Source organism: Thalassophryne amazonica, chromosome 5, assembly GCF_902500255.1.
Source record: "Thalassophryne amazonica chromosome 5, fThaAma1.1, whole genome shotgun sequence".
NCBI lineage: Eukaryota > Metazoa > Chordata > Actinopteri > Batrachoidiformes > Batrachoididae > Thalassophryne > Thalassophryne amazonica.
The window spans coordinates 123,215,201-123,242,191 of NC_047107.1; the positions used below are offsets into that span (position 1 = coordinate 123,215,201).

A 26,991-nucleotide genomic window follows, 5' to 3' on the forward strand; every position below is an offset into this window, starting at 1 on the left:
TACAGACATAAAGACATGGATGACCTCTAATTTCCTGCTTTTAAATTCAGATAAAACTGAAGTTATTGTACTTGGCCCCACAAATCTTAGAAGCATGGTGTCTAACCAGATCCTTACTCTGGATGGCATTACCCTGACCTCTAGTAATACTGTGAGAAATCTTGGAGTCATTTTTGATCAGGATATGTCATTCAATGCGCATATTAAACAAATATGTAGGACTGCTTTTTTGCATTTGCGCAATATCTCTAAAATTAGAAAGGTCTTGTCTCAGAGTGATACTGAAAAACTAATTCATGCATTTATTTCCTCTAGGCTGGACTATTGTAATTCATTATTATCAGGTTGTCCTAAAAGTTCGCTGAAAAGCCTTCAGTTAATTCAAAATGCTGCAGCTAGAGTACTGACAGGGACTAGAAGGAGAGAGCATATCTCACCCATATTGGCCTCTCTTCATTGGCTTCCTGTTAATTCTAGAATAGTATTTAAAATTCCTCTTCTTACTTATAAGGTTTTGCATAATCAGGTCCCATCTTATCTTAGGGACCTCATAGCACCATATCACCCCAATAGAGCGCTTCGCTCTCAGACTGCAGGCTTACTTGTAGTTCCTAGGGTTTGTAAGAGTAGAATGGGAGGCAGAGCCTTCAGCTTTCAGGCTCCTCTCCTCTGGAACCAGCTCCCAATTCGGATCAGGGAGACAGACACCCTCTCTACTTTTAAGATTAGGCTTAAAACTTTCCTTTTTGCTAAAGCTTATAGTTAGGGCTGGATCGGGTGACCCTGAACCATCCCTTAGTTATGCTGCTATAGACTTAGACTGCTGGGGGGTTCCCATGATGCACTGAGTGTTTCTTTCTCTTTTTGCTCTGTATGCACCACTCTGCATTTACTCATTAGTGATTGATCTCTGCTCCCCTCCACAGCATGTCTTTTTCCTGGTTCTCTCCCTCAACCCCAACCAGTCCCAGCAGAAGACTGCCCCTCCCTGAGCCTGGTTCTGCTGGAGGTTTCTTCCTGTTAAAAGGGAGTTTTTCCTTCCCACTGTCGCCAAGTGCTTGCTCACAGGGGGTCGTTTTGACAGTTGGGGTTTTTCTGTAATTATTGCATGGCTTTGTCTTGCAATATGAAGCGCCTTGGGGCAACTGTTTGTTGTGATTTGGCGCTATATAAATGAAATTGATTTGATTTGATCCATGTCTTTATGTCTGTAAGACAATCCTGCAGTTTAGCTAATTGGTGTGTGTCCTCTGGCTTCATGGCTAGATAAAGCTGGGTATCATCTGCGTAGCAATGAAAATTTAAGCAATGCCGTCTAATAATACTGCCTAAGGGAAACATGTATAAAGTGAATAAAATTGGTCAAATCAAATCAATTTTATTTATATAGCGCCAAATCACAACAAACAGTTGCCCCAAGGCCTAATCTTAAAAGTAGAGAGGGTGTCTGTCTCCCTGATCTGAATTGGGAGCTGGTTCCACAGGGGAGGAGCCTGAAAGCTGAAGGCTCTGCCTCCCATTCTACTCTTACAAACCCTAGGAACTACAAGTAAGCCTGCAGTCTGAGAGCGAAGCGCTCTATTGGGGTGATATGGTACTATGAGGTCCCTAAGATAAGATGGGACCTGATTATGCAAAACCTTATAAGTAAGAAGAGGAATTTTAAATACTATTCTAGAATTAACAGGAAGCCAATGAAGAGAGGCCAATATGGGTGAGATATGCTGTCTCCTTCTAGTCCCTGCCAGTACTCTAGCTGCAGCATTTTGAATTAATTGAAGGCTTTTCAGGGAACTTTTAGGACAACCTGATAATACTGAATTACAATAGTCCAGCCTAGAGGAAATAAATGCATGAATTAGTTTTTCAGCATCACTGAGACAAGACCTTTCTAATTTTAGAGATATTGTGCAAATGCAAAAAAGCAGTCCTACATATTTGGTCCTAGCACAGAACCTTGTGGAACTCCATAATTAACCTTAGTCTGTGAAGAAGACTCCCCATTTACATGAACAAATTGTAATCTATTAGATAAATATGATTCAAACCACCGCAGCGCAGTGCCTTTAATACCTATGGCATGCTCTAATCTCTGTAATAAAATTTTATGGTCAACAGTATCAAAAGCAGCACTGAGGTCTAACAGAACAAGCACAGAGATGAGTCCACTGTCTGAGGCCATAAGAAGATCATTTGTAACCTTCACTAATGCTGTTTCTGTACTATGATGAATTATAAAACCTGACTGAAACTCTTCAAATAGACCATTCCTCTGCAGATGATCAGTTAGCTGTTTTACAACTACCCTTTCAAGAATTTTTGAGAGAAAAGGAAGGTTGGAGATTGGCCTATAATTAGCTAAGATAGCTGGGTCAAGTGATGGCTTTTTAAGTAATGGTTTAATTACTGCCACCTTAAAAGCCTGTGGTACATAGCCAACTAATAAAGATAGATTGATCATATTTAAGATTGAAGCATTAATTAATGGTAGGGCTTCCTTGAGCAGCCTGGTAGGAATGGGGTCTAATAGACATGTTGATGGTTTGGAGGAAGCAACTAATGAAAATAACTCAGACAGAACAATCGGAACTGCAACTGCCCAGATTAAAGTCATCCAAGTGTCAGGGCACCTTAAGATGAGGAGCATCACTTGCATTGTCAGTAAAAATCAGCGGTGACATTTTGGCCATAGGTGCGTTTCTCTAGGGATGATGCAGGTACCTCCATGTTGAGGTCCCAGTGGCGGGAGAAGTCCTACTTTTCACCTGGTTGTAACAGATAGATGGCTATTTTCAAGAGGTGGGGATGAGCCAGTTGTCTGCCTGGGTTGTTGCCATCCAGAAACCTAAGCATTTCCGTGGTGTGGTGGATGTGGCAATGTGTGGCACCCCAGTGGGACTTTTAGGGTCTTGAGTAGGTGCCCTGCATGTACTTTTATAGTTTCCATGTAATTACCACTGCCAACCAACAAAGGTTTGCACATGTAATAACATAAAATCCAGATTGAAATGACGTTCCTACTAGTTGGAAAGTGGGGAATTCCCCTTTGGCTGATCTGGTACAATGTTGGTCTCAAAAGTGAAAGGTCTGGTGTTTGAACCCCACTGGATCCAAAAAGGTATGAGGCTCGGTTCCACATCAAAGCCACCAAACACTGTTCACCTGTTGGACTACACTATTAAACCATTGCTTCCTCTTTTCCAGGTATCGAGTTCAAGCTGCTTTGAACCAGGAAGTAACCATCCTGACAGCGGACTGTTCACACTGCTGCGATACTCACAATGAGCGAGTCAACAGAGGTGCGGACAGACGGCAATTCTTTACTGAAGGCTGTCTACTTGAGCCGTTTGCGTCTGACTCGGTTACTTCTGGAGGGAGGGGCCTATATAAATGAAAGTAATGACCTTGGCGAGACCCCACTAATGGTTGCTTGCAAGACGCACCACGCCGACACACAGAGTGTACCCAAACACAAGATTGTTCGGTATCTTCTATCAAAATATGTGAAATCTAATTATAATTTTAATGTTTTTCTTGATTACTGATTTCCACTTTGTAAGCTTTAAGGTGAACTGACTGATCTGTACTTCCAACAGGTATCTTCTGGAGAATGGTGCTGATCCAAACATCCAGGACAAGACAGGGAAAACGGCTTTGATGCACGCCTGTCTTGAACAGGCTGGAGCTGAAATTCTGTCACTCCTGCTGAACAGTGGTGCTGATCCAACTCTGGAGGATCATCGAGGCTTATCAGCACTGGTTTATGCTGTCAATTCAGGCAATAGGAATGTCCTGAGTGTCCTTCTGGATGCCTGCAAGGCAAACGGTAAGGAGGTTATCATAATCACCACCAACAAACTGCCATCTGGCCATCAGATGACCAAACAATACCTCAATGTTCCTCCACCTCCTGAGCTTGAGGATCAACTGCAATACGTGTCGTCATCTTGTTCCATGTCCCCATATGAGACTCAGTTGCGCACGCCTCCACAGGGGTCTTCAGCAAATGCTTCTCCTCAACCTGGTAGTCCTCTTTTGGGTCTCAAGCATCCCCAGAGTTCATGCTCAAGTCCTGGCCTAGTACCATCTCAACCAGGTTCCCCAATCCAAAATCCTAGCGCTTTACAAGTTCCTGGTGTGGACAAGAGGCTGAATTTCCAGAGGCTACACTATGAGCAGTGGCCAAAAAGTTCTTCCATGCTCCTCCAGCAGTGCCAGTCCTCGTCTTTGACGGAGGACCAGACTGAGATTACACCTGAGGAGGAGCTGACCCTAAAAGTCAAAAACATTGGTTTCCATGGAAGAACTCCCACTGTATCACGGCACCAAAGTATTGATGTCAAAGATGCAGCTGGGCTTCTGAAAGCTCTAGAGAACATGTCTGGAAATGGAACTAAAGGTGGAAGTGGCAGAAAGGCCCTTGGTAGAAAGATGTCATATGACAGTGCTGCAAGTTCACAACATTCCGCCTCACACCCAAACCTGCATCAAGACGAAAGTCTCCTTTTTCCCCGTGAATCAAACCCTGCGGGAAAAGAATCCTCTGACTGCCTCCAACAACTGAATGTTTCAAGTCTTCAAAATGTGGTTCGTCGACGGAACATTGGTATTGACCACTACAGTTCTGACTCCCAGTTACCACAGTTACGCGGCCGGGATAATAGCTCTAAAAACAGCGGTGAAGCTAGAACAGGACTAGAAAAGCTCAGGCTAGTCAACAGCCGATCCTTCACTCTGTATGGCTCAAAAGAGTCACTGGAGAGTCCGGCGCAGAGACGGGTCGCAGTTTCACTGGAACGAAGAGGATCAGGGGCACTTCTTCTAGATCACATCTCCCACACTCGACCTGGATACCTGCCATCTTTGAAGCCCCATGCTCCTATACCCAATATTGGGGTCAACCCCACCGGTTCATATCCAGTGAGTGGGTGTATGAAGACACTAAATGGTGGCATGACCGGATCAAAACCAATTGTACCCTGTGCACCACTTTGCTCAAAGGATCCAAATGCCCAGAAAATCCTGTGGAGACGCCATTCAATGCAAAATGAGCAACTAACATATTTGGTCAACTTTGAAGAAACATGTGGGTCACTAGAATAAAGAGTTAAATGGTTAAATGGTTAGTGCACTTGGTTTCAGGGCAGAAGGTTCCCGGTTCAAACTCAACCTCTGCCACAATTCTCCATGTAATGTGGAGTTGCATCAGGAAGAGCATCAGCCATAAAACTGGTGCCAATTCAACATGCAGATCCACCTCAGATTTGCTGTGGAGACCCTGAGTGAAAACAAGGGAGCAGCCGAAGAGACTTAGTTTCCTGGAATTTCATCAACCAGAATTACGCTATTCATATTTATGCAAATTCATGTATATATATATATATATATATATATATATATATATATATATATATATATTCAGAAACATTTCCTCTACTGCTGCCAGAAATTCAAAATATGGCAGAATATTAGGAATATGTATCAAACATCACATTTCGCACTATGAAATTTCTTAAAACTAAATTTTCTTGTCTAAATTAAAGCTTTTTTTTAAATGCAATTTTAAGTGTCTGCTAACATTTGTAATAAAGTTGAAACACCCGTTAAAATATATAGAAAATATTTACGTAATATTTCTAACACACACAAAGCAAAATGAAGTACAGGGTCATCATCAGTAGTTTTATTTAACGAGTTGAATTCTAAAAAGCATTATACAAATTTTAAAGTAATTGGTATAATCATAAATGTGAAAAACAATCAAATTCATAAACAGATTTTCCTACACTATAAATAAATTGTTCAAACATAAAGTACACTCCATATCCCTGATAAAATATACATGCCAATAAAAGTTGAAGAATCACACAAAACCTCACATCACATTTTTTAGGCCATACATGACACAGGTCGTACCATCGATCACCTCCGTGTATTTTGTCTGTCGATCAGCAGGTGTTGGTTTGTGATTTATTTATTATATCATTATAAATAGTTTTTCTTGACCTTCTCTAATAAGCACATTGTGGAAATAAAATTTCCTTCCTTCCATTTGTATAGTAATTGTTGATATGCAGAAATCTACATTAAAGTCTGTCATGTGAATGCAATGCTACAGGTCTTTTCTGTCAGACAAACCTTTTATGTCAACTGCCAACACAAATCTGCATCCTTCAAAAGCTCAATTATTCCCCAGTATGCTCATCACCAAATACAGAGTTGCCAATGGCAACATTTAACTGCTAAATTCAATGTTCCACAATAAAGTATATCACAGTGGGCTGTTTGCTGCTTTCAGTAAACCTGGTATTTATTGTACATCAAGATACACAGGAAGATCACGAAAACCTCTGACAACGGTCTTCGTTCTGAGGAAAACAGACAAACCTGTCTTTGGAAATAGTTTCCATTCAGGTTGTGACAGGAGCTTGTAGTCACACTGTAGTTAGTCGTACCAAAGTCCTTGACCATCTGTAATGTTATATCTACAGCTGACAGAGCAGCTAGGATGTGGTAATCATAGGACACCTGGTCCCTACAAATTAAGTACAGTGTTTATATCAGCTTGTACTGGTATGTTTTAGTCTAAATCAGTGGTTTTCAAACTGTGCGGATTGCAGACCCTGCAGCAGGTCTGCAATAAACTGCTTCTGTAACAGCTCTGCTTTGAAGCATGAAACAATGAAGCAGTGCTCCGATCCGCTGCTTCGTTGGTTCATTGCTTTGCTGCTTTTCAGAAGCGACAAGTCTGCTTCTTAACCCCTCTCAAAGACATTTAAAGATGTCAATCGTGAGTCACTTTTGTGTAGATTAAAGTCACTAACTGGGACTCTTGTCTTGTAGATGAGAAACGAGAATCGTCCTCCGTTCTGTTCACACAGCTCCAAACACTGCATCGCTCTCTGCCGAGTAAAGTTAGAGTCTGGCCGGAATTAATAACTTCAAAGCAAATCACCGTTTAACTCAAATGACACCTCTTTCCAAACATTGTAACACACAACAGACTAAAATGTTTTTTTTTTTTTACATTTAATTACATTGATGTTGACTTGCAGCACAGCCGGCTGTAAGAGCTCAGCTCAGACTTATGGAGTTAGATTTATGCCATTAATGTCTGAAAAGAAATGCTTTTGACAAAAACTACAGATTTTGTTTATTTGCATTTATGTCCAGAGATCAAGGATCCAGTGACCAATTTCATGTTTATTTACTTGAAGACTCAATAAAATGTTATTGACATAGAAAACCTGTATCGATAAGGGAATCGATGGCATCGATATAGATAAAATCTTATCAATACCCATCCCTTATTATTTATGTTAAAATGTGTTAGTTATGCCAAAGACGTTTAAAAACACAGACGTTTAAATGTTTCAAAAAAGATATTTAAAATATGACAAAAGATTAAAAAAAAAAAAACAAAGTTCTTTAAAAACATTTAAAATGTTTGAAAAGGGTGTAAAATGTGTGAAGAATAGGAAGTTCTTTAAAACATGTATATAAATGCTGTAAAATGTGTCAGTGCATAAACTGTTCCTTAAAACACACAAATACTTTAAAAATGTGTTTAAGATGTGTAAAAGAATAAAAAGAAACACAAAGATATTGAAATTGTGCATGTGTGTCGGGGGGGGGGGCACAGTTGTTCGTTTGTTTTCTGGAGGGGGGGGGGGGGGGGGGGGAGCTCACTCTCCCACACTTTGAAAACCCCTGGTCTAAGTCAAGGCTTCCCAGAGGAGAAATCGACACCCAACAGCTGTCCCGAGTCTGTGAGGGGTAATAAGTATCTCTCAAAAACTTTGATACAAATAACTACAACGTGGTAGACTGGATTACTGCTGAAACACTGCCAATAACTGTACTGTTACAAGTTAGTTTACTTGCATTCAGTGGCCTAACTACAATGTGGCTAAATCGTGATTAATGTACACTCACTGGCCACTTTATTAGGTACACCTTGCAAGTACCAGGTTGGACCCCCTTTTGCTTTCAGAACTGCTTTCTTTGTGGCATTGATTCAACAAGGTGTTGGAAACAGTCTTCAGAGATGTTGGTCCATATTGACATAAAGGCATCACTCAGTCGACCATTGAACCAGTTTGCTCATTTTCTTGACATCATCATGCATTTTCATCCATGGAGGTTGGCTTCCGCCAGGGCTGCGCCTTGTCATGCCTGTGCCTTATCCTGTTTGTGATATTCATGGACAGGATATTACTAGATCGCGGGTACAAGCGGCCAAAATGGGCTTCCTCAGGAGGGTGGCTGGTGTCTCCCTTAGAGATAGTGTGAGAAGTTCAGTCATCCGTGGGAGGCTTGGAGTAGAGTCACTGCTCCTTCGCATTGAAAGGAGCCAGCTAAGGTGGTTTGGGCATGTGGTAAGGATGCCTCCTAGGCGCCTCCCAAGGGAGGTGTTTCAGGCACGTTCATCTGGGAGGAGACCCCGGGGAAGACCCAGGAGTAGGTGGAGAGATTATATCTCCACACTGGCCTGGGAACACCTCGGGATCCCCCAGGCAGAGGTGGCCAATGTGGCACGGGAAAGGGGTCCCCTGCTGGAGCTGTTGCCCCTGTGACCCGAACCCGGAAAAGTGGTTGAAGATGAACCTGAACAATTGCTGCTCACTGGATTATCTTCTTTTTTGGACCACTCTCTGTAAACCTTAGAGATGGTTGTGTGTGAAATTCCCAGTAGGTCAGCAGTTTCTGAAATACTCAGACCAACCCGTCTGGCACCAACAACCATGCCACATTCAAAGTCACTTAAATCCTGGTATAAACACTTAAATTGGGGGAGGTGAGTGTCTAGTGGTTAAGGCATTGGGCTTGAGTCCAGAAGATCCTCAGTTCAAAGCCCAGCCTGACCGGAAAATCACTAAGGGCACTTGGGCGAGGTCTTTAATCCCCTAGTTGCTCCTGGTGTGTAGTGAGCGCCTTGTACTATGACAGCACCCTGACATCGGGGTGAATGTGATGCATTGATGGGTGATTCTTTAACTACGGGCACTATTGGCCTTGTAAATGTAATTTCCACCACACCATTGCCTTACAATATAAAGCGCCTTGGGGCAACTGTTTGTTGTGATTTGGCGCTATATACATGTGCTCTGATGTTACTGTTTATCTCCATAGAAACTACCCACACAATCTTTCATACAAACTTTTTAAAGGGACATTATTGTTGTTGTGGAAATTACAGCAATAGTGTGGGACAACTACATTTTGTTTAAAAAAAATCACAACAGTTGTATGACATTGAATACCCCAATTATGTTTTGATTATTTTACTGATATTTTATTCAGAGATATTTTAAAACATTGAAGATCATAAGTCTGGGTGTGGGACAAGCACAAAACGGCAATATTTGCATATAATGATGCTGAAAAAAGGTGAAAAAGTCATCACAGACTACTAGGACAAATTTCTTCAAACACTTTCATTGTAAAGATAACTATAAAAGAAAAAAAGCAGATCACAGACATGACACAAAACTAAAGTCATTTCAAATGGCAACTTAGTGGCTTTAAGAAACACTATAAGAAATCAGGAAAAAAAATTGTGGCAGTCAGTAATGGTTACTTTTTTAGACCAAGCAGAGGGAAAAAAATAAGGAATCACTCAATTCTGAGGAAAAAATTATGGAATCATGAAAAACAAAAGAACGCTCCAACACATCACTAGTATTTTGTTGCACCACCTCTGGCTTTTATAACTGGGGGTGCTACCACAGAAAAAAAAACCAAGACATCATTTCAGATACAAAAAGTAAATCAGGCTTCTCAATATAAAAATTTCAAGAATGATCTTCCTCAGACTCAAACAAAGTAAATCTCTACAAGTTGATATAAATTAAGTAAAAATATAAAAGCCAAGATGATGGGTTGCATACAGTAAGTAATCAGCCCCTTTGGTATAATACCTCTAAATAGTCAGTGTAAGTGCCAGTTTTCTTCAGACAAGTCAGTGGATGGATACATGAACATTTCCAAGTCACTGCATGTGTCTACAAACAGTATGGCACTCCATGGTAAATCTGTGTGGAGGAGACAGTTCTCAAAAACTGAGTGACTGTGCAAGAAGGAGAAGAGTGAGGAAAGCCACCAAGACAACCCAGATGAAGTTCTAGGCTTCTGTGACTGGAGAAATTGTGCATAGTGCAAGTTTTGCATTTTGTATCACCAGTTATACAGCTTCATGATGAAGTGGGACAGAGGACATTTTATATATATATATATATATATATATATATATTCAATAAAGTACAGTTTAAAAAGTGTCTGTAAACATTTAGGGCAGTGATTGTGAACGCTGGGAGGCACAGAAGCCAGTTTCAGTGAAATCCACCAAATGTTTTAGGAGGATTTGTGCTTATGAGACTCACGGACAGGCAGAATGATTCTTATATATCACCCAATTTTTGTTTAAAGAAGGGATAAAAACATTGACAAAGTCCAAATACATACTGACGTATGAAGGGTATGAGGTTTATGGCCTGTGAGATCTAGATTGTTTTAAAGTATATTTACATTCTCTCCACCAGGGGTCCTCACTCCACTTTTACTTCAGAGCCGTAACCTTGACATGAGTTGTTTTTTTTTGTTTTTCATTTTTTTGTTGAGGTACAACATTCTGAAAGAAATCTTGTCTTTCAGTTTTAGTTTTGTGACATCACAGAAAGTTCCATCCTTTGATGTTCCGGCAGGTCATAGTAGATCCGACTGACGTCAAACTCTTTCCTGTAGGACACCAAGTCCTGCAGGCGGAGCTCGTCACTGCGACCCGTCCACACGGTCAGAGTGTATCTGACAACAGAATGAAGCGCACACACACACACACACACACACACACACACACACACACACACACACACACACACACACACACACACACACACACACACACACACACACAAAAAAAAAAAAAAACAGTTCAATCACACCCTAAACCACCACCACACACATCACTAACAAGTGTCTTTATCTTCTGTGCCGTGATACACAGTCAGGCCCATAAGTATTTGGACAGTGACCATTTGTGAGATGTTGCCACCGCAATGGACTTAAAATGAAACAAGATCTTGTGGACTTTAATTTGTGGGACTTAACAAAAACACTGCATTAATCCTTCATAATTTAAGGCCACTTTTATGCACAGTCCTTCCATGTTCAGAGGCCCTATATAACCTGACAAACTTACAATTCTAAATATCTTGGCTCAAGTCTCCCATGTGCCTTCTGGCAAATTACATCTTTTAAAGATGATATTTCCAATCACAACCACAGAAGCCTATAATCCCTTCAGAGTCACCTGGCTGTTTTGGTGGCTTCCCTCACTAGTCTCCTTGCACAGTCACTCAGTTTTTGACAACTGTCCACTCTAGATAGATTTACCACACACTACCATACTGTTTGCATTTCTTAATGATTGATGTAAATTAACTCCATGACATATTCAGTGATTTGAAAACTTTCATGTATCCATCCCCTAGCAAACAAATAAATCACAAGGTTAAACTCAAACTGTTTGTCAGAGGTAAACGTCTTGTGCTCATAAAATATCAAGTAAATGTAAGATGTATATCAAAATTAATTTAGTGTAGATTGTCAGAATCTTGTATAGGACAGAGTTTATGTACAGTGAGGAAAATAAGTATTTGAACACCCTGGAAACTGGCTGTTTTTAATGTTGATCGAACTCATATCCTTGTTCTACCGTGCTTTTATTGAGTCCATTTTATCATTTTCTTTAGTGGCTTGGTTTGGGTCATTATCTATGATGAACAGGAACTCTCTAAACAAGATAGTTACATGGGCGAGTAAGCTGACTGGGAAACCACAGCTGAGACTCACTGTACATCAGACAGTTACAGCGGCTCAGCTCTAGTATCAGCCAGGACCAATCCCACCCTCTGAACTCTCTGTGTTCCTGCCGTCTGCTCAGAGATTTTCTGTTCCAAAATGTAGAACGAAGAGATTTAAAAACAGTTTTTTCCTGCAGCAATATCTGTGCTAAACAAAAATCAGCGCCACTTAGAACAACTGACTCTGAACACTTTAAGTCCTGGTTTGTTTTTACTGTTTATTTATTCATGTTGTATTGTACGAGTGCATGGTTTGGGGATGCCCCTCTCTTCTGAGCTGCAAACCTAATTTACCTACGGGTACGAATAAAGGAACCTGACCTGACCTGATAAGTATTTGAACACCCTGCGATTTTGCAATGTTCTCCCACTTAGAAATCATGGAGGGGTCTGAAATTTTCATCTTAGTTGCATGTCCACTGTGAGAAACATAATCTAAAAAAAATAATAAATCCGGAAATCACAATGTATGATTTTTTAAATAATTTATTTGTATGTTACTGCTGCAAATAAGTATTTCAACACCTGTGAAAATCAATGTTAATATTTGGTAAAGTAGCCTTTGTTTGCCTTCAGTTAATTCAAAATGCTGCAGCTAGAGTACTGACGGGGACTAGAAGGAGAGAGCATATCTCACCCATATTGGCCTCTCTTCATTGGCTTCCTGTTAATTCTAGAATAGAATTTAAAATTCTTCTTCTTACTTATAAGGTTTTGAATAATCAGGTCCCATCTTATCTTAGGGACCTCGTAGTACCATATCACCCCAATAGAGCGCTTCGCTCTCAGACTGCAGGCTTACTTGTAGTTCCTAGGGTTTGTAAGAGTAGAATGGGAGGCAGAGCCTTCAGCTTTCAGGCTCCTCTCCTGTGGAACCAGCTCCCAATTCAGATCAGGGAGACAGACACCCTCTCTACTTTTAAGATTAGGCTTAAAACTTTCCTTTTTGCTAAAGCTTATAGTTAGGGCTGGATCAGGTGACCCTGAACCATCCCTTAGTTATGCTGCTATAGACGTAGACTGCTGGGGGGTTCCCATGATGCACTGTTTCTTTCTCTTTTTGCTCTGTATGCACCACTCTGCATTTAATCATTAGTGATCGATCTCTGCTTTTATACAGGTAACAAGTTCAAACAGGTGCAATTAATACAAGTAAAGAGTGCAGAATAAGAGGGCTTCTTAAAGAAAAATTAACAGGTCTGTGTGAGCCAGAATTCTTGCTGGATGGTAGGTGTTCAAATACTTATTTGCAGCAGTAACATACAAATAAATTATAAAAAAAAAAAAAAAAAATCATACATTGTGATTTTTTTTTTTTTAGATTGTGTCTCTCACAGTGGACATGCACCTAAGATGAAAATTTCAGACCCCTCCATGATTTCTAAGTGGAAGAACTTGCAAAATCGCAGGGTGTTCAAATACTTATTTTCCTCACTGTATATGACATCACCAGGTGGGTTTCCATTCCAAATTTGCACAAACTTTAAGCGATATTTCAGAACATCAATCAAAAACAATTGGGAAATGATGGTGTTTCCACTGAGTGATGTCATACAACTGCTGGGTTTTGTCATTCCAATAGTCATGGTGACATATGGGTAAATCTTGCTAAATATTGGTCATTTTGTTGTCATCCCCCCAATTAATATTGCCGTAACGTCCTCTTATAAAGGTTTGACGAGCGCCCTGTCTCCTCCTCCAACCAGACACAGCACACCATCTATTTTAGAATATCATTACACTCTTTCTGTAGGTGTCACGTAAACAATAACTGCACAAAAGAAGTGCTTCCATTTAAGTTTTGCAAACGACATGTTTTTTTGGATTGTCTGAAAAACCACCGCATGCAAACATTAAAAACTTTGTGATATTTCAAAGTTTTGTTTTTTAATTCAATAAGTGTATTTTCAATATTCTATGGGTAATGGAACCCACCTACCATCTGCCATGGACACTGTTGTCGTACAACCCCTGACAAAAATTATGGAATCACCGGCCTCGGAGGATGTTCATTCAGTTGTTTAATTTTGTAGAAAAAAAGCAGATCACAGACATGACACAAAACTCAAGTAATTTCAAATGGCAACTTTCTGGCTTTAAGAAACACTATAAGAAATCAGGAAAAAAATTGTGGCAGTCAGTAACGGTTACTTTTTTAGACCAAGCAGAGGGAAAAAATATGGAATCACTCAGTTCTGAGGAAAAAAAATTGTGGAATCATGAAAAACAAAAGAACGCTCCAACACATCACTAGTATTTTGTTGCACCACCTCTAGCTTTTATAACAGCTTGCAGTCTCTGAGGCATGGACTTAATGAGTGACAAACAGTACTCTTCATCAATCTGGCTCCAACGTTCTCTGATTGCTGTTGCCAGATCAGCTTTGCAGGTTGGAGCCTTGTCATGGACCATTTTCTTCAACTTCCACCAAAGATTTTCAATTGGATTAAGATCCAGACTATTTGCAGGCCATGACATTGACCCTATGTCTTTTTGCAAGGAATGTTTTCACAGTTTTTGCTATATGGCAAGAGGCATTATCATCTTGAAAAATGATTTCATCATCCCCAAACATCCTTTCAATTGCTGGGATAAGAAAATTGTCCAAAATATCAACGTAAACTTGTGCATTTATTGATGATGTAATGACAGCCATCTCCCCAGTGCCTTTACCTGACATGCAGCCCCATATCATCAATGACTGTGGAAATTTACATGTTCTCTTCAGGCAGTCATCTTTATAAATCTCATTGGAACGGCACCAAACAAAAGTTCCAGCATCATCACCTTGCCCAATGCAGATTCGAGATTCATCACTGAATATGACTTTCATCCAGTCATCCACAGTCCACGATTGCTTTTCCTTAGCCCATTGTAACCTTGTTTTTTTTTCTGTTTAGGTGTTAGTGATGGCTTTCGTTTAGCTTTTCTGTATGTAAATCCCATTTCCTTTAGGTGGTTTCTTACAGTTCGGTCACAGACGTTGACTCCAGTTTCCTCCCATTCTTTCCTCATTTGTTTTGTTGTGCATTTTCGATGTTTGAGACATATTGCTTTAAGTTTTCTGTCTTGACGCTTTGATGTCTTCCTTGGTCTACCAGTATGTTTGCCTTTAACAACCTTCCCATGTTGTTTGTATTTGGTCCAGAGTTTAGACACAGCTGACTGAACAACCAACATCTTTTGCAACATTGCATGATGATTTACCCTCTTTTAAGAGTTTGATAATCCTCTCCTTTGTTTCAATTGACATCTCTCGTGTTGGAGCCATGATTCATGTCAGTCCACTTGGTGCAACAGCTCTCCAAGGTGTGATCACTCCTTTTTAGATGCAGACTAAAGAGCAGATCTGATTTGATGCAGGTGTTAGTTTTGGGGATGAAAATTTACAGGGTGATTCCATAATTTATTCCTCAGAATTGAGTGAGTCCATATTTTTTTCCCTCTGCTTGGTCTAAAAAAGTAACCGTTACTGCCACAATTTTTTTTCTTGATTTCTTATAGTGTTTCTTAAAGCCAGAAAGTTGCCATTTGAAATGACTTTAGTTTTATGCCATGTCTGTGATCTGCTTCTTTTCTACAAAATTAAACAACTGAATGAACATCCTCCGAGGCCGGTGATTCCATAATTTTTGCCAGGGGTTGTAGTAGTAGACTGTGACTTAATGCCATACTAGCATCTCATGGCTATTTCATGGGCAAACAAAAGGCAGTGGATGCAAATAAAGAAACAAATCAACAACAAATTACATAGACAAGGAAAAAAACAACCACTAAGATTCTTCAAATCCACACTTGATAAGGAGACTAAAAGCTTTTGGGGCAGCACCTTTGTTATTAAAAACATAATTCAAAGAACAGGGGGAGTAAAATAGTTTCTTTGTGGCATTAAGAGCAGGTCAAAATAAATAAATAAAAACTGCTTAACCCACAGGGCAATTCTGCAAAAATGACATGCTGGTGGTTCTTCCCCCTTTAATATAAACCACCTGTGAGCCGCAATGTCCTGTGGATCCTATAACTCGAACTCCTTTACGGATTATAATCGTTGTGGAATTTGGGTCAAGGTAGAGTTGAGAAAATTTTGCTGATGATCTGAAACATCAGATTTTTTTATTTTTTTGCTTCACTTCGTACTTCAAATTCTACAACATTGTTGGATATATGTTCCTTCATCTTCTTCTTGGGTATTCTGGCCTAACAAAGATAATTCCACCCTCTGCTGGCAGAGGTATTAATGCTGGACCTTTTTTTTTTATGTTGTCTCAGAGTACAACAAATGACATCATGGATTACTGCTACGTGCTAATACGGAAGCAGAATTAACGTTTGTAACTATGTGCACATTTATAAGCTATAAAAATATTTGATGTCCAAATAATAATACAGAAATGCCTCATAATATTTGTAGTGAATTTTAAAAACCCTAACCTCTGTCACCCCTCTTAGATTATATATCGCCTTGAGCCTTTTCACATTTTTTTTTTTTTTGCTGTAAATGACAGAAAGCGTGGTATAAAGTGTGACATGAATGAACAGTCATCACCTGTCTGACTGCTGCAGCAGCCACTTCAGCTGGGAGAATGAACGGGCCATCAGGGCTGCACAGACAGGGAAGGTGACCGGATGTTTAACTTCCCGACATAATTCTTGCATCTGTTTCACCATAACCCAGCTGTAACCTGGACAGAGACGGGTCAATAGTCAAGTCAAAAAAATATATATCATTTCACCATAGTGATCATTTGTATGAATAATAATCTTTATATTTAGTATTTATTTATAAATAATGATGGCCTCTGGTAACTGCAGAGCACATAGCTCAGTGGGATAAGAGTTGGCTACCAATATGTAGACTTAGGTTTGATTCCCCATCATGTTACTTGTGTCCTTGAACAAATTATGCCCAATGTGCATTCTCCCAATCAACCGACCTGTAACTATTACAGAAAACACTGGAGAAGTAACATGCGATGGACTGGTGTCCCACCCAGGGGGAGTCCTACTTCACGTTGTGCTACATCATGATGCCACAAGCTTGGGGAGATATCAAAGGAGTGGATTCAGGACAACTCTGAATGTGCTTGAGTGGCACAGCCAGAGCGCAGACCTGAATCTGATTGAACATCTCTGGAGAGATCTGAAAATGGCTGGGCACCAACGCTCCCCATCCAACCTGATGGAGCTTGAGAGGTGCTGCAAAGAGGAATGGACCAAACTGTCCAAAGATGGGTGCACCATATTCAAGAAGACTTGAGGCTGTAATTGCTGCCAAAGATGCATCAACAAAGTATTGAGCAAAGAGTGTGAATACTTATATACATGTGATTTATTAGTTTATTTCAAATTAAAAAAAAAAAAAAAGTATATATATATATATATATATATATATATATATATATATATATATATATTTTTTATGTTGTCATTATGGGGTGTTGTGAGTAGAATTTTGAGGGGGGAAATTAATTTAGGCTGAGGCTGTAACATAACAAAATGTGGAACAAGTGAAGCACGGTGAATACATTCCAGATGCACTACTTTAAAAGTATGTCACCCTGAAAATAAATCTGTACTTTGCAGTGTTATTAAATAATTATTAATCATCACAACTAACAAGCAGCTCGTATGGGTGTCAAACTGTGAGAGGCGGCTTGTACGACTCACGAATCAGCTATGATCCCTGAGAGCACTAGTTCTCACCTGGATTATCTGTACCAGCAGTCCACAATGCAGTCCAACCAAGAGACAGCACAGCATGAGGAGGCAGACGCTCAACAGCAACCAGGAAAGCTCGAGGGTCCAGAGGACAGGCTGTTCCTCCAGGACCCTGCAGGACATCCGCATTGACCCATATGGGAAAGTTCAGCTCACTCAGCACCTCCTGCAGCAGCGCCACAGACAGAGCCACTGCTTCAAGACTACATGCAGAAAATGAAAACCCTTATAAAAATAAATAAATAAATCAACTAGAGCGCAAACCTCCACCAACACTAGTTCCAATTCCACACATTTTTTACCCTGGAAAATTTTTTAAGATCAAAGTCCTGTTCAAAGTGCCTTTCATTCACTAAAATATAATACAAAATATGCATCAAAAGGGCTTTTCAATGTTAAATCACATATCCACTAAATCTGCAACATGGATCAGATGCGGATCAAATGTAGTCTGTTCATTGAGAGCAGCAGTTTGCACCTCATTGTCACCAATGAGAGTGTTTGAAGCACTTTTGACTGAGGTATAATGTAAAATGTACATCAAATAGGCTTTTCAATATTAAATTCAAATGTCCACAAAATCCACAATCTGGTGTCACAGACCGAATGGCCCGCTCCCTAAAAATTGGTCCGCCCTGCCTCCACTGTGCATGCATCATTTCGGAGCGCAGCAGCTCATCTGAGACGGAGTCTATTTACCCAATGTGATCAATGGGAATAAACGGGATTATTAACCATCAGATGACAAGGTAAAACCTCTTAAATCATTCTGAAGTCAGTTTTAAGCAGAAAACAAGATGGTAATCTGTGACGCTTTGAAGTGACAGAGGCGCAGTGAATGCAGCAGGAGCAGCTCATCATGGCTGCTGAGCTCCGATCGCTTCCTCCGTCTTTTATTATGAAATAATGCTGAATTTATGTGGAAATGATTGTTGTACAAAAGCTTCAGATATCTGTCGCTGAGACAGATGATGAATGGAGTGCAGTTTGAAGCAGAAATGAGGCGATTGACGATAGCATACATCCAAAGATGCAACTCTTCCAGTCATCTTACAATGACCGGAGCTCTCAGCCAGGAGGTTGCGTGATCAGATGGTTACCAACAATCACTGAGTGTTTCGACCCTTAACCATAACACTCTCCTCTCAAATATTGTTCACAAATCTGTCTAAATCTGTAGTGAGCACTTCTCCTTTGCGGACATAATCCATCCCACCTCACAAGTGTGGCATATCAAGATGCTGATTAGACAGCATGATTATTGCACAGGTGTGCCTAAAATATTTTAGAACTTTGAGCTCAGCTCATGATAAATGGGGGCAAAAACAAAAGTGTGGCATTTAAATTTTTGTTCAGTGTATGAAAAATTGTGGGTTGCAGGCTGTTCACAAACAAACAAACAAAAAAACAGGGTGAATAAATAACCTCCTCCAAATCACACACATTTCCCAAGAATTACAGAGGCATCTCACCTCTTGAAGTCTAATTTAATCCCCTTGTTGTGCACCTTCACTGCTTGCAGCCACTCCCTCAGTGTGATGTCACTGTCTGTCGCAGGAGGATGAGCCATGATTGGTTCTCTGGGGAAAACACCATTTAGGATGACGTCAGCTTCAAGCATATGAGTGGGACCTGAAGGTGAGAGTGGGATATGAACCGGTCAGAGAAAAAAAAAACAAAAAAAAAAAAACCCACCTTCTTCTGCGTATGACCAAACCGCTGACACTGAGAACACCATAGGGGGCACTAAATCTGAAAAGACAAATATCCACTTTCGCTGGCAGCATGTTGCTTTGAAAACTAATCAGCACTTATTAACTATTAAAAAACCTGAGAGAAGAAGAAGACAATTTAACACGGATTTTCACTTGCTGTTTTATCTGATGAATAAGAATTTTATGAAAAATTAAGCAGACTATCACCTGGAAAACAATCTAAATTCCAGCCATACCATTTGTTTATGATTGCAGAGTTTGTTTCTCCAGCTCCAAACCTTCCTTAAGTAGCCCTGTGTGAAAGCAACGGAATGGAAGAGGAAATGAGAATGGATGAGAATGAACAAAGAGAGGCTGGAAGCAAAGAGGGAGAATTCGGTGCACAAATGTCTGACAGCAAACCTGTGCCAACTAAACGAGGAAGGGGGAGGCCAAGAAGGTCCAGCAAGTTGAAGTGTTCTGTGAAAGATGTAGACCTTACAGACATACATTCAGATGCTTCCAGTGGTGCATCTGCACAGCTGCCGAAGCGAAGAGGATGCCCCAAAAAACATGTGTCTCAGCGCTCAATGCACAGCTACACAGAGTCTGAGGGAGGCCGAAAGGGTCGGAATCCAAGAAAGATTCTAGTAATGATGACCATTCTCCTAAGAAAAGAGGTAGACCCAAGGGGTCTTTGAACAAAAATACACTTGAGAAGGCTGCTGCCAGTCAAGATGATTTGTACCAAATTAATCCAGTTTGCCCAAAACCAAAGGGGCCATCCAAAAGGATCCTCCATGAAACGCAAGGCAGAAAGTGTTGAAAATGACAGCGGTTCTGCAATATCTCGGAAAAGGGGAAGACCAAAGAGCTCTCCCAATAAGAAACCCATGCTGCAGAGATCAGGGAGCAGTGAGGAGGACTCAGGTGCTTATGCATCTGATGGAAACACGAATTCACAGAAAAGGGGTCCAAATAGGCCCAGGAAGGGGGACAACACAGTGGTCTCAGTGGCAGGTGTGTCCTAAGGAATTTCATAAAGAGGGAGGGGAAGGCCCAGAAAGAGTGGAAAGGGGAGCAGAGATCAACAAATGGTGACAGATGGTTCACAAGTTATTAAGTAGATAAAGTTTAAAAAGTTTGTTTAGTCTCTTGAGTAAATGGCATAAAACCTTTTACTTATTATACTAAAGTGCTATGTAGAATTTATTGCAGAATTTTTCTATAGTTGTAATTTGGTTTTCAGTTGTAGTGTTTGTCCATTTTAGTGTAACACACACAAGTTGGGTCCCTCAATTTTTTCAGGGAATGACTCTGAGGAAATAATAATAATAAACATTCCTCACATCAGGGTGAACATGAGGCGTTATTGTAAAACACTGAGTGTCTGATGCAGATGGAAAAGTGCTATATAAATGCAGTCCATTTATGAACCCGTCATTTCATCCATATTGTTAAGTTATATAATGCCTAAATTGATCCTAGTCATTTGACTAGTGGTTTGTACGTCACGTGATATGGATTATTCGTACCATTTGCCATTGTGTTCTATTTACCGTACAATTTTGTTTCTATACATTTTGTGCTATTGCATGCTGCGACCACAGTGCGTGCACACTAGCGGCAACGGCACTTAGCTTTAAAAACAAACTTGGTAGGGTTTGTTTTTGCACGGCATCAGGTATGGACTACATCGTCAGGATTATTTTTGAACTATGTGACCGTTTTTTCAAGTTGACTGAGGACAATTTTGGATTGGACTGCTATTTAAAGTTTGTGCTGGACTGTTTGGAATCTCCTGATGTCAAAGGATGAGTGAAGCACACCAAAATGTAAGTACCTCTCTTGTTTATAAATTAACAAAATATCAAATGACAAGGATCTATTTTAGGCATTATATAAAACAAATAATGAATACAGCACAGAGGAATTTTCTCCAGCAGCTTTTCTTGTGCGCTTCATGGGGTGGAGAAAGTGTTTGAGATCATCTCAAAGGTAATTATTTATAATATTTATATTGTAATGGCTTGGTAAACAGTTGCATTTTCACTTTTTAAAAGGATCTGTAAAATTATGTTTATTATGGATTTAGACAGTTGTTTCACTGACGCTGTCACTGACTGACCTAGTGTGTCTACGTTTTTACACCTCGACCTTTGACCTGGTCGCGCATGCGCATTCCTAGAGTGTGAAAAGGCTTATTTTGGACCCACAGGAACATGAGTTTCTTATTGGTCTGGCTGTAGTTAACTCTCTGAGTGCTCCTCCAGTACAGTTATTACCTCACTGTTCGAACACAGCGCCTGTCTAACAGATTTTATTTAAATAACTATCATTTATTGCAGAAAAGCCGCGGTGACTACAGCGCCCCCTGCCGGGCTGTGACACACACCTGAGAGCGCCTCCTTCAGTCTGCTCCTGGTATTAACGGCGTGGGCCCACCTCACCTCCACGGCGTCCTTCCTCTTTATGTCACCCGCTTTGAGGAAATACTCCAGCGTTTGGTCAAACATCGTCTCGACCAACAAATGAACGCTGATTTTATGTATTTATTTCCCCTCACCTGTACAACGTTAGCCACACACAAACTGCTAACTATGTAGCCACGGAGCCACGCTACTTCCGGTGAAGTGGCCAATCCGAAGGCGAGCATTCGCATCCGCAACGAGGATATTTCTCCTGGTATGTAAATTCTCAGCCAATCACGAAGTCAGTACTAACTACGTCATTCACGCGATTAGCATACGATTATCATACCAGCGCGCACACGGTGAACAAACACTGGCGCCCACTTGCATTCTGGGTAAAACGTACTGATAATAAATTAAGTTGTATTCCGTGTTTCAAAAAGCCGAGCTTCGTGCTGTTGGAGTGTAGTGATGTTGGAATAATCCCCAAAATTTCTCCTGTTTGTTCACAAAAAGTAGACAATTTAATTCTTAAAACCGGAGTCTGACTTGTGGTGGTCGGTCCTTCCTGATAGAAGTTGTCCTACAAATCCTACAAAATAGTCTACAAATAAAATCGGGTCGGATTTGGAAAATCTTTTTTTTTTTTTTTTTACTGCTCCCATAACCACAACTTTTTGTTGTTGTTTGTGCTTCCGCTGGTTTTTGTCTCTAACTTGCTTCTAACAGACAGCTGATAGCTCTCATTCCCTGGAATGATGAGATTTATACACCAAACTGACCTGAAATAAACCATTGTACATTAAAATTACTTTATTGTCCCTTTGAAAAGTGACCAAATTACATTTATTTGTGGAGTTCGGCGATGTATTCGTCGTCACAAATGGCCACCAGAGGGCGCTCAGTACATTCTAACGAGCGCCACTAGCTTAGCTGATGACAAGCTAAAAGTGGACGCTCTCGTTATGGCCGAACAACTCTCCAGTTTCTGAGTATTCTGTGTTAGTACGCGCCCGCGGCCGACGTGCTTGATGAATTCCTGCGCAAAAGTAGTTCCCAGATCTACATTAATTCTAAAATTTACCAGTAATAAAATTATAAAGATAACTGAAGTTTTAAGAGTGGCCATAATAAATATTTAAGAAACTTAAAGTTTATGAGCAACTTCACCTGTTATTGCTCAAGCACATCGTAAACATAGACACAATGGAGTTTGATGCGTTAGAGTTCAGAAAGATACAATTGCAATGTTTTGATTACCATTTACAGTGGGCGATGAAAGATTTGGGTGTTAACTTCGTGTTAAAGTCAGAACAAGAAGGTGCACTGAATGAGATCTATCTGGGATAAAGAGACACATTGTGTGTTGTCGCTCCAAGAATGGCACACTGTAGAGGTGGGCGGATCGATCCTAATATCGATAATATCGATACCAACGCTGGTATTGATATTGAACGATCCTCGTGTAAAAAGATCAATACTCAAGCTTTTTTCTCTCCCACAGGCACTGACTGCTGCGCACACAGATTCATCAAAGTCTACTCTCTGTCTGTAAGACCAGCACTGTGCTGTGTCACACAACACAGAGCACCGCACCCTTGTATTGTGGTTTGTCAGCCCTCTACCTCAGGAGATTTTGTTTTAAGTTGTGTTGAGTGATTTTTTTTTTTTAAATGTTCATTGTGATAATGAAGTATTTTGTTGCCACGTACAATGTTTAGCGAAATTTTATCTTAGGTCTTTTGGATCCTTTGGATCTATGAAGCTTAAATATGAAAAAGTATCGGTATCGATATTGGCGATACTGGGCCTGTATTTACTTGGTATCGGATCAATACCAAAATTCCTAGTATCACCCACCTCTAGCACACTGAGCAGGGTGGCGAAAGTAGTCCGGCGAGCTCAATCTGTGGACACAATGCTAAAATAGCAGAGATGTCGGTCCAATAAGAGCGTTAGTTCCCTTGTTTTCACTCAGGTCACCACAGCAAATCCAAGGTGGATTTGCATATTGAATTGGCAAAATTAAAAGAAATAGCTTTATAGCTTTCACTGTATATATATATATATATATATATATATATATATATATATATATATATATATATATATATATATATATATATATATATACATGCCAACAGTGAACCTGGTTGGCATGGTTCACTGTTCCCCATCTACATATATCAGAACCCAAAATTGCAAAACATGCAGTAGTTTTATTTACAGGCATTTAGCACACCTCATGGCTGACTGACTAACTCTATTAATCCTATGATTGAAGTGAAATTACTGAGATAATGTCAATGGCATTGAAAGGAAGAAGTCTATATAACCTTGGTGACATTTTCCTGCAAAGAATCAAAGTTAGCGCTGGGATCTGGAACAGGTCACATGCAAACACCTGGAACAAAGAACCCAGATTTTTCTCCTTCACTTCCTTTTGTTCCTTCAGCCTATGGCCAGTCCTTAACGTGGCTTAGCATGTTCTGTGACTACCCACATCCTGCCGACAACGCCAGTTGTGATCGTAGGACCTTTGTGGCTGGGACGGCGGTGGGATTGAACCCCAGACTGCTCGCACTAAACACCAGAACTCTACCAGGTCAGCCAAAGGGGAATTCCCTGTTAGCCAAGCTAGCGGAAATGTCTTTTCAATCCGGACTTCATCTTGCTACATTATGTAAAAATCCTGTAGTGTGTGTTTATGTCTGTAATGTAGTGTCACACAATAAAACAGAGTGTTCCATCATGCTGATTGGTTTTATAAATTAAACATCTATAAAAAAGATCAGGTGGTTTTTATCAATTAGACAGTTGTACAAAGATCAGATAGTTTTACCAAACAGGCTACAAGGACATTTTGCGCGTCAGCCATTTTGAAAAGCAGTTATGTTAAGATCAGATAGTTACAAGGACATTTCTGGATGCGCATCAGCCATTTTGTGTTATGCATCATGGAACACTCTTACAATATGAATAGCGTAATCTGAAGTACAACATAAGTGTTGAAGTAGACTTGTTTCTGTGCAGTTTTTGTCCATTATGTAATACTGAGAATGCAGCAGGTTGTCTTGTGGTTTTAGGGGAGGGTAGTGAGCTGATATGAGCTTTGATAACTTTAAATCCGTGTGACTCAGACGAGCACAGTGGGACAAGCATCCAAAGAACAGGTAGGACTCTTCCATTTCATGTCAGTTTAGTTTCACAGTTTTCTTCTCACATCCATACATTGAAAAAAGACCAAGCTACTAAAGTTTTTTCAATTGGAAACACTCAAAATAATTAGGTTCAATCAAATTAATTTATCAAGAAATGATTATGCTAATTTGTTAATATAATCCTGGCAAATTTAACTAATTTGAGTGAAATTAATTGAAGCAATTACATTAAATTACAATGTATTTTGTTCCCGTTTTCATTGTTCCCTATAGAATATCGCCTTTAATGTACTACAGTAATAATACTCTTACTCTATGTACTATACACTGATATAACTGCTCGTATCATTATTACTACTACACTACTACAAAAAAATACTGAATTAAGAGCCTCAATTGCTAACACTCATATGAATTAGGTTGATCAAAATGAATTCCTGCTTGTTAACTTAATTTGGACAAATTAATTAATTTGAGTTTTACCAGTTGAAACAGTTCACTTGAGTTTTCTTTCTTCAGTGTAGGTAAAACTGCTGGCATGACTGCTGCTACACTGAAAAGCAAGAAAATGGAATTAAATTTCTTCATCTGGTAACACTCTAATGAATTATGCTTGTTCAAATTAAGTTAACAAGTTGGCATAAATATTACTTAAGTTGGATGTACTCCGTACATTTGAGCATTACCAATTAAATTTATTCGGTTGGTCCAACACTTAACTTTTTTCAGTGTACAGTACTATTAATATCTCATACTAGTCTAGTAATATGTGTTTTCAGGACAACTGATGACTCATGAGCTTGTTAATAAAAGTGTATAATATGACTCCTTTAGTTAATACTAAATTTATCCACCCATGACACTGCCCACAATCTGTCTCTTGTGTGTGAAACATCTTCCCATGGTTCCTCAGGGATGTGTTCTGGCTCTTACTCTTTTCAATACTTGTGTGGACTGGATGTTGGGTGACATCACTGGGGAAAGGCTCACTGAGCTTCACTTCCCAGATGACGTGATCACTGAGGAGTTAGTGGATGGAACTATCACTGCTGCTTGACACAAGCATGGCGGTCCATATGATTTCTGCTCAAACATCTGCCCAGGACATTGTCCTAGTTTTAGTGCCTCAGCAGCCTTACACCTGACACATCGCTCTCTTTCTAAGCCAATTGCCTCTTCTTTTCAAAGGTCATCATCACACCATTACAGACCACTTTCCTCCACACCAATCTATCCAAAGGAGCTGTGGCCCAGTTATCTGTCTCAAATTCTTTGAAGGTCCTCTATAGGTCTTTTCCCTCCTGGGGAATCCAGACACGTCCCCAAGGAAGCTGGGCGATATAATCCCTCCAGCGTTTCCTAGGTCTGAGGCATATATTTGACCTTTGACTCAACATTTCCTGGGATCTGCTTCCAGTTAGACCTGGATGGAAGACCTCCTTAGGGAGAGAACCAGGGGCCTGAACCATCTCAACTGTTTGCTTTCGATGTGAAGAAGTAGCAGATCTACTCCAAGTCCATCGTAGATAATCAAACTTCGCACACTCACTCACTTACTCATCTTCAACCACTTATCCGGAACCAGGTCGCGGGGGCAACAGCTCCAGCAGGGGACCCCAAACTTTCCCTTCCTGGGCCACATTGGCCCACCTCTGACTGGGGGATCCTGAGGCGTTCACAGGCCAGTGTGGAGATATAATCTCTCCACCTAGTCCTGGGTCTTCCCCGGGGTCTCCTTCCAGCTGGGTGTGCCTGGAACACCTCCCTAGGGAGGCACTCAGGGAGCATCCTTACCAGATGCCTGAACCCCCCCAGGCTGGCTCCTGCCAACGTGAAGGAGCAGCAGCGCTACTCCGAGCTCTTCACAGATGACCGAGCTTATCAGCTTATTTCTAAGCTTCTCACCTCTTATTTCCACTGCTTGTGTCCACAGCCTTTTTCTTTTGATCATTTTCAAAGTTCATGATGACTGTAGGTGAGGATAGGAGTGTAAGTTGACTGGTAAAATAGAGTCTCACCACAATATGCTCTAAAAATTCCTGACGATTTGACACCTCCTTTTTGTTCCCCCTTTTGTAGCATTGTGTGAAACCATGGCGTCCCATCTGTCCTTCCTCCTGTTGGCCGTGTGTCTGATTGGCGCTGA

At 40.4% G+C, this 26,991-nt stretch overlaps 3 protein-coding genes across 3 annotated transcripts in view; 2 read left to right on the plus strand and 1 right to left on the minus strand.

Annotated features, from left to right (window-relative positions):
* The window catches only part of dhfr (dihydrofolate reductase), a 47,282-nt gene extending 31,596 nt beyond the window's left edge, over positions 1 to 15,686 (plus strand). The window contains exons 8-10 of the transcript XR_004560918.1: positions 6,916 to 6,920; positions 7,079 to 7,092; positions 15,676 to 15,686. The gene's annotated coding sequence lies outside the window, so the exon portion shown is untranslated. The remainder of the gene's footprint in view (positions 1 to 6,915; positions 6,921 to 7,078; positions 7,093 to 15,675) is intronic.
* ankrd34bb (ankyrin repeat domain 34Bb) lies at positions 3,169 to 5,106 on the plus strand. Its single transcript, XM_034169612.1, has 2 exons — positions 3,169 to 3,484; positions 3,597 to 5,106. The coding sequence occupies exons 1-2, from the start codon at positions 3,282 to 3,284 to the stop codon at positions 5,101 to 5,103; spliced, it is 1,710 nt and encodes a 569-aa protein (XP_034025503.1). The 5' UTR covers positions 3,169 to 3,281; the 3' UTR covers positions 5,104 to 5,106.
* fam151b (family with sequence similarity 151 member B) lies at positions 10,619 to 21,892 on the minus strand. The gene is made up of 5 exons (XM_034171248.1): positions 21,669 to 21,892; positions 19,052 to 19,211; positions 17,565 to 17,782; positions 16,408 to 16,543; positions 10,619 to 10,803 (listed from the first exon to the last, which is right to left on the minus strand). Exons 1-5 carry the CDS (start codon positions 21,787 to 21,789, stop codon positions 10,656 to 10,658), a joined length of 783 nt encoding a protein of 260 aa, XP_034027139.1. The 5' UTR covers positions 21,790 to 21,892; the 3' UTR covers positions 10,619 to 10,655.
* Between the last annotated feature and the right edge of the window lie 5,099 nt (positions 21,893 to 26,991).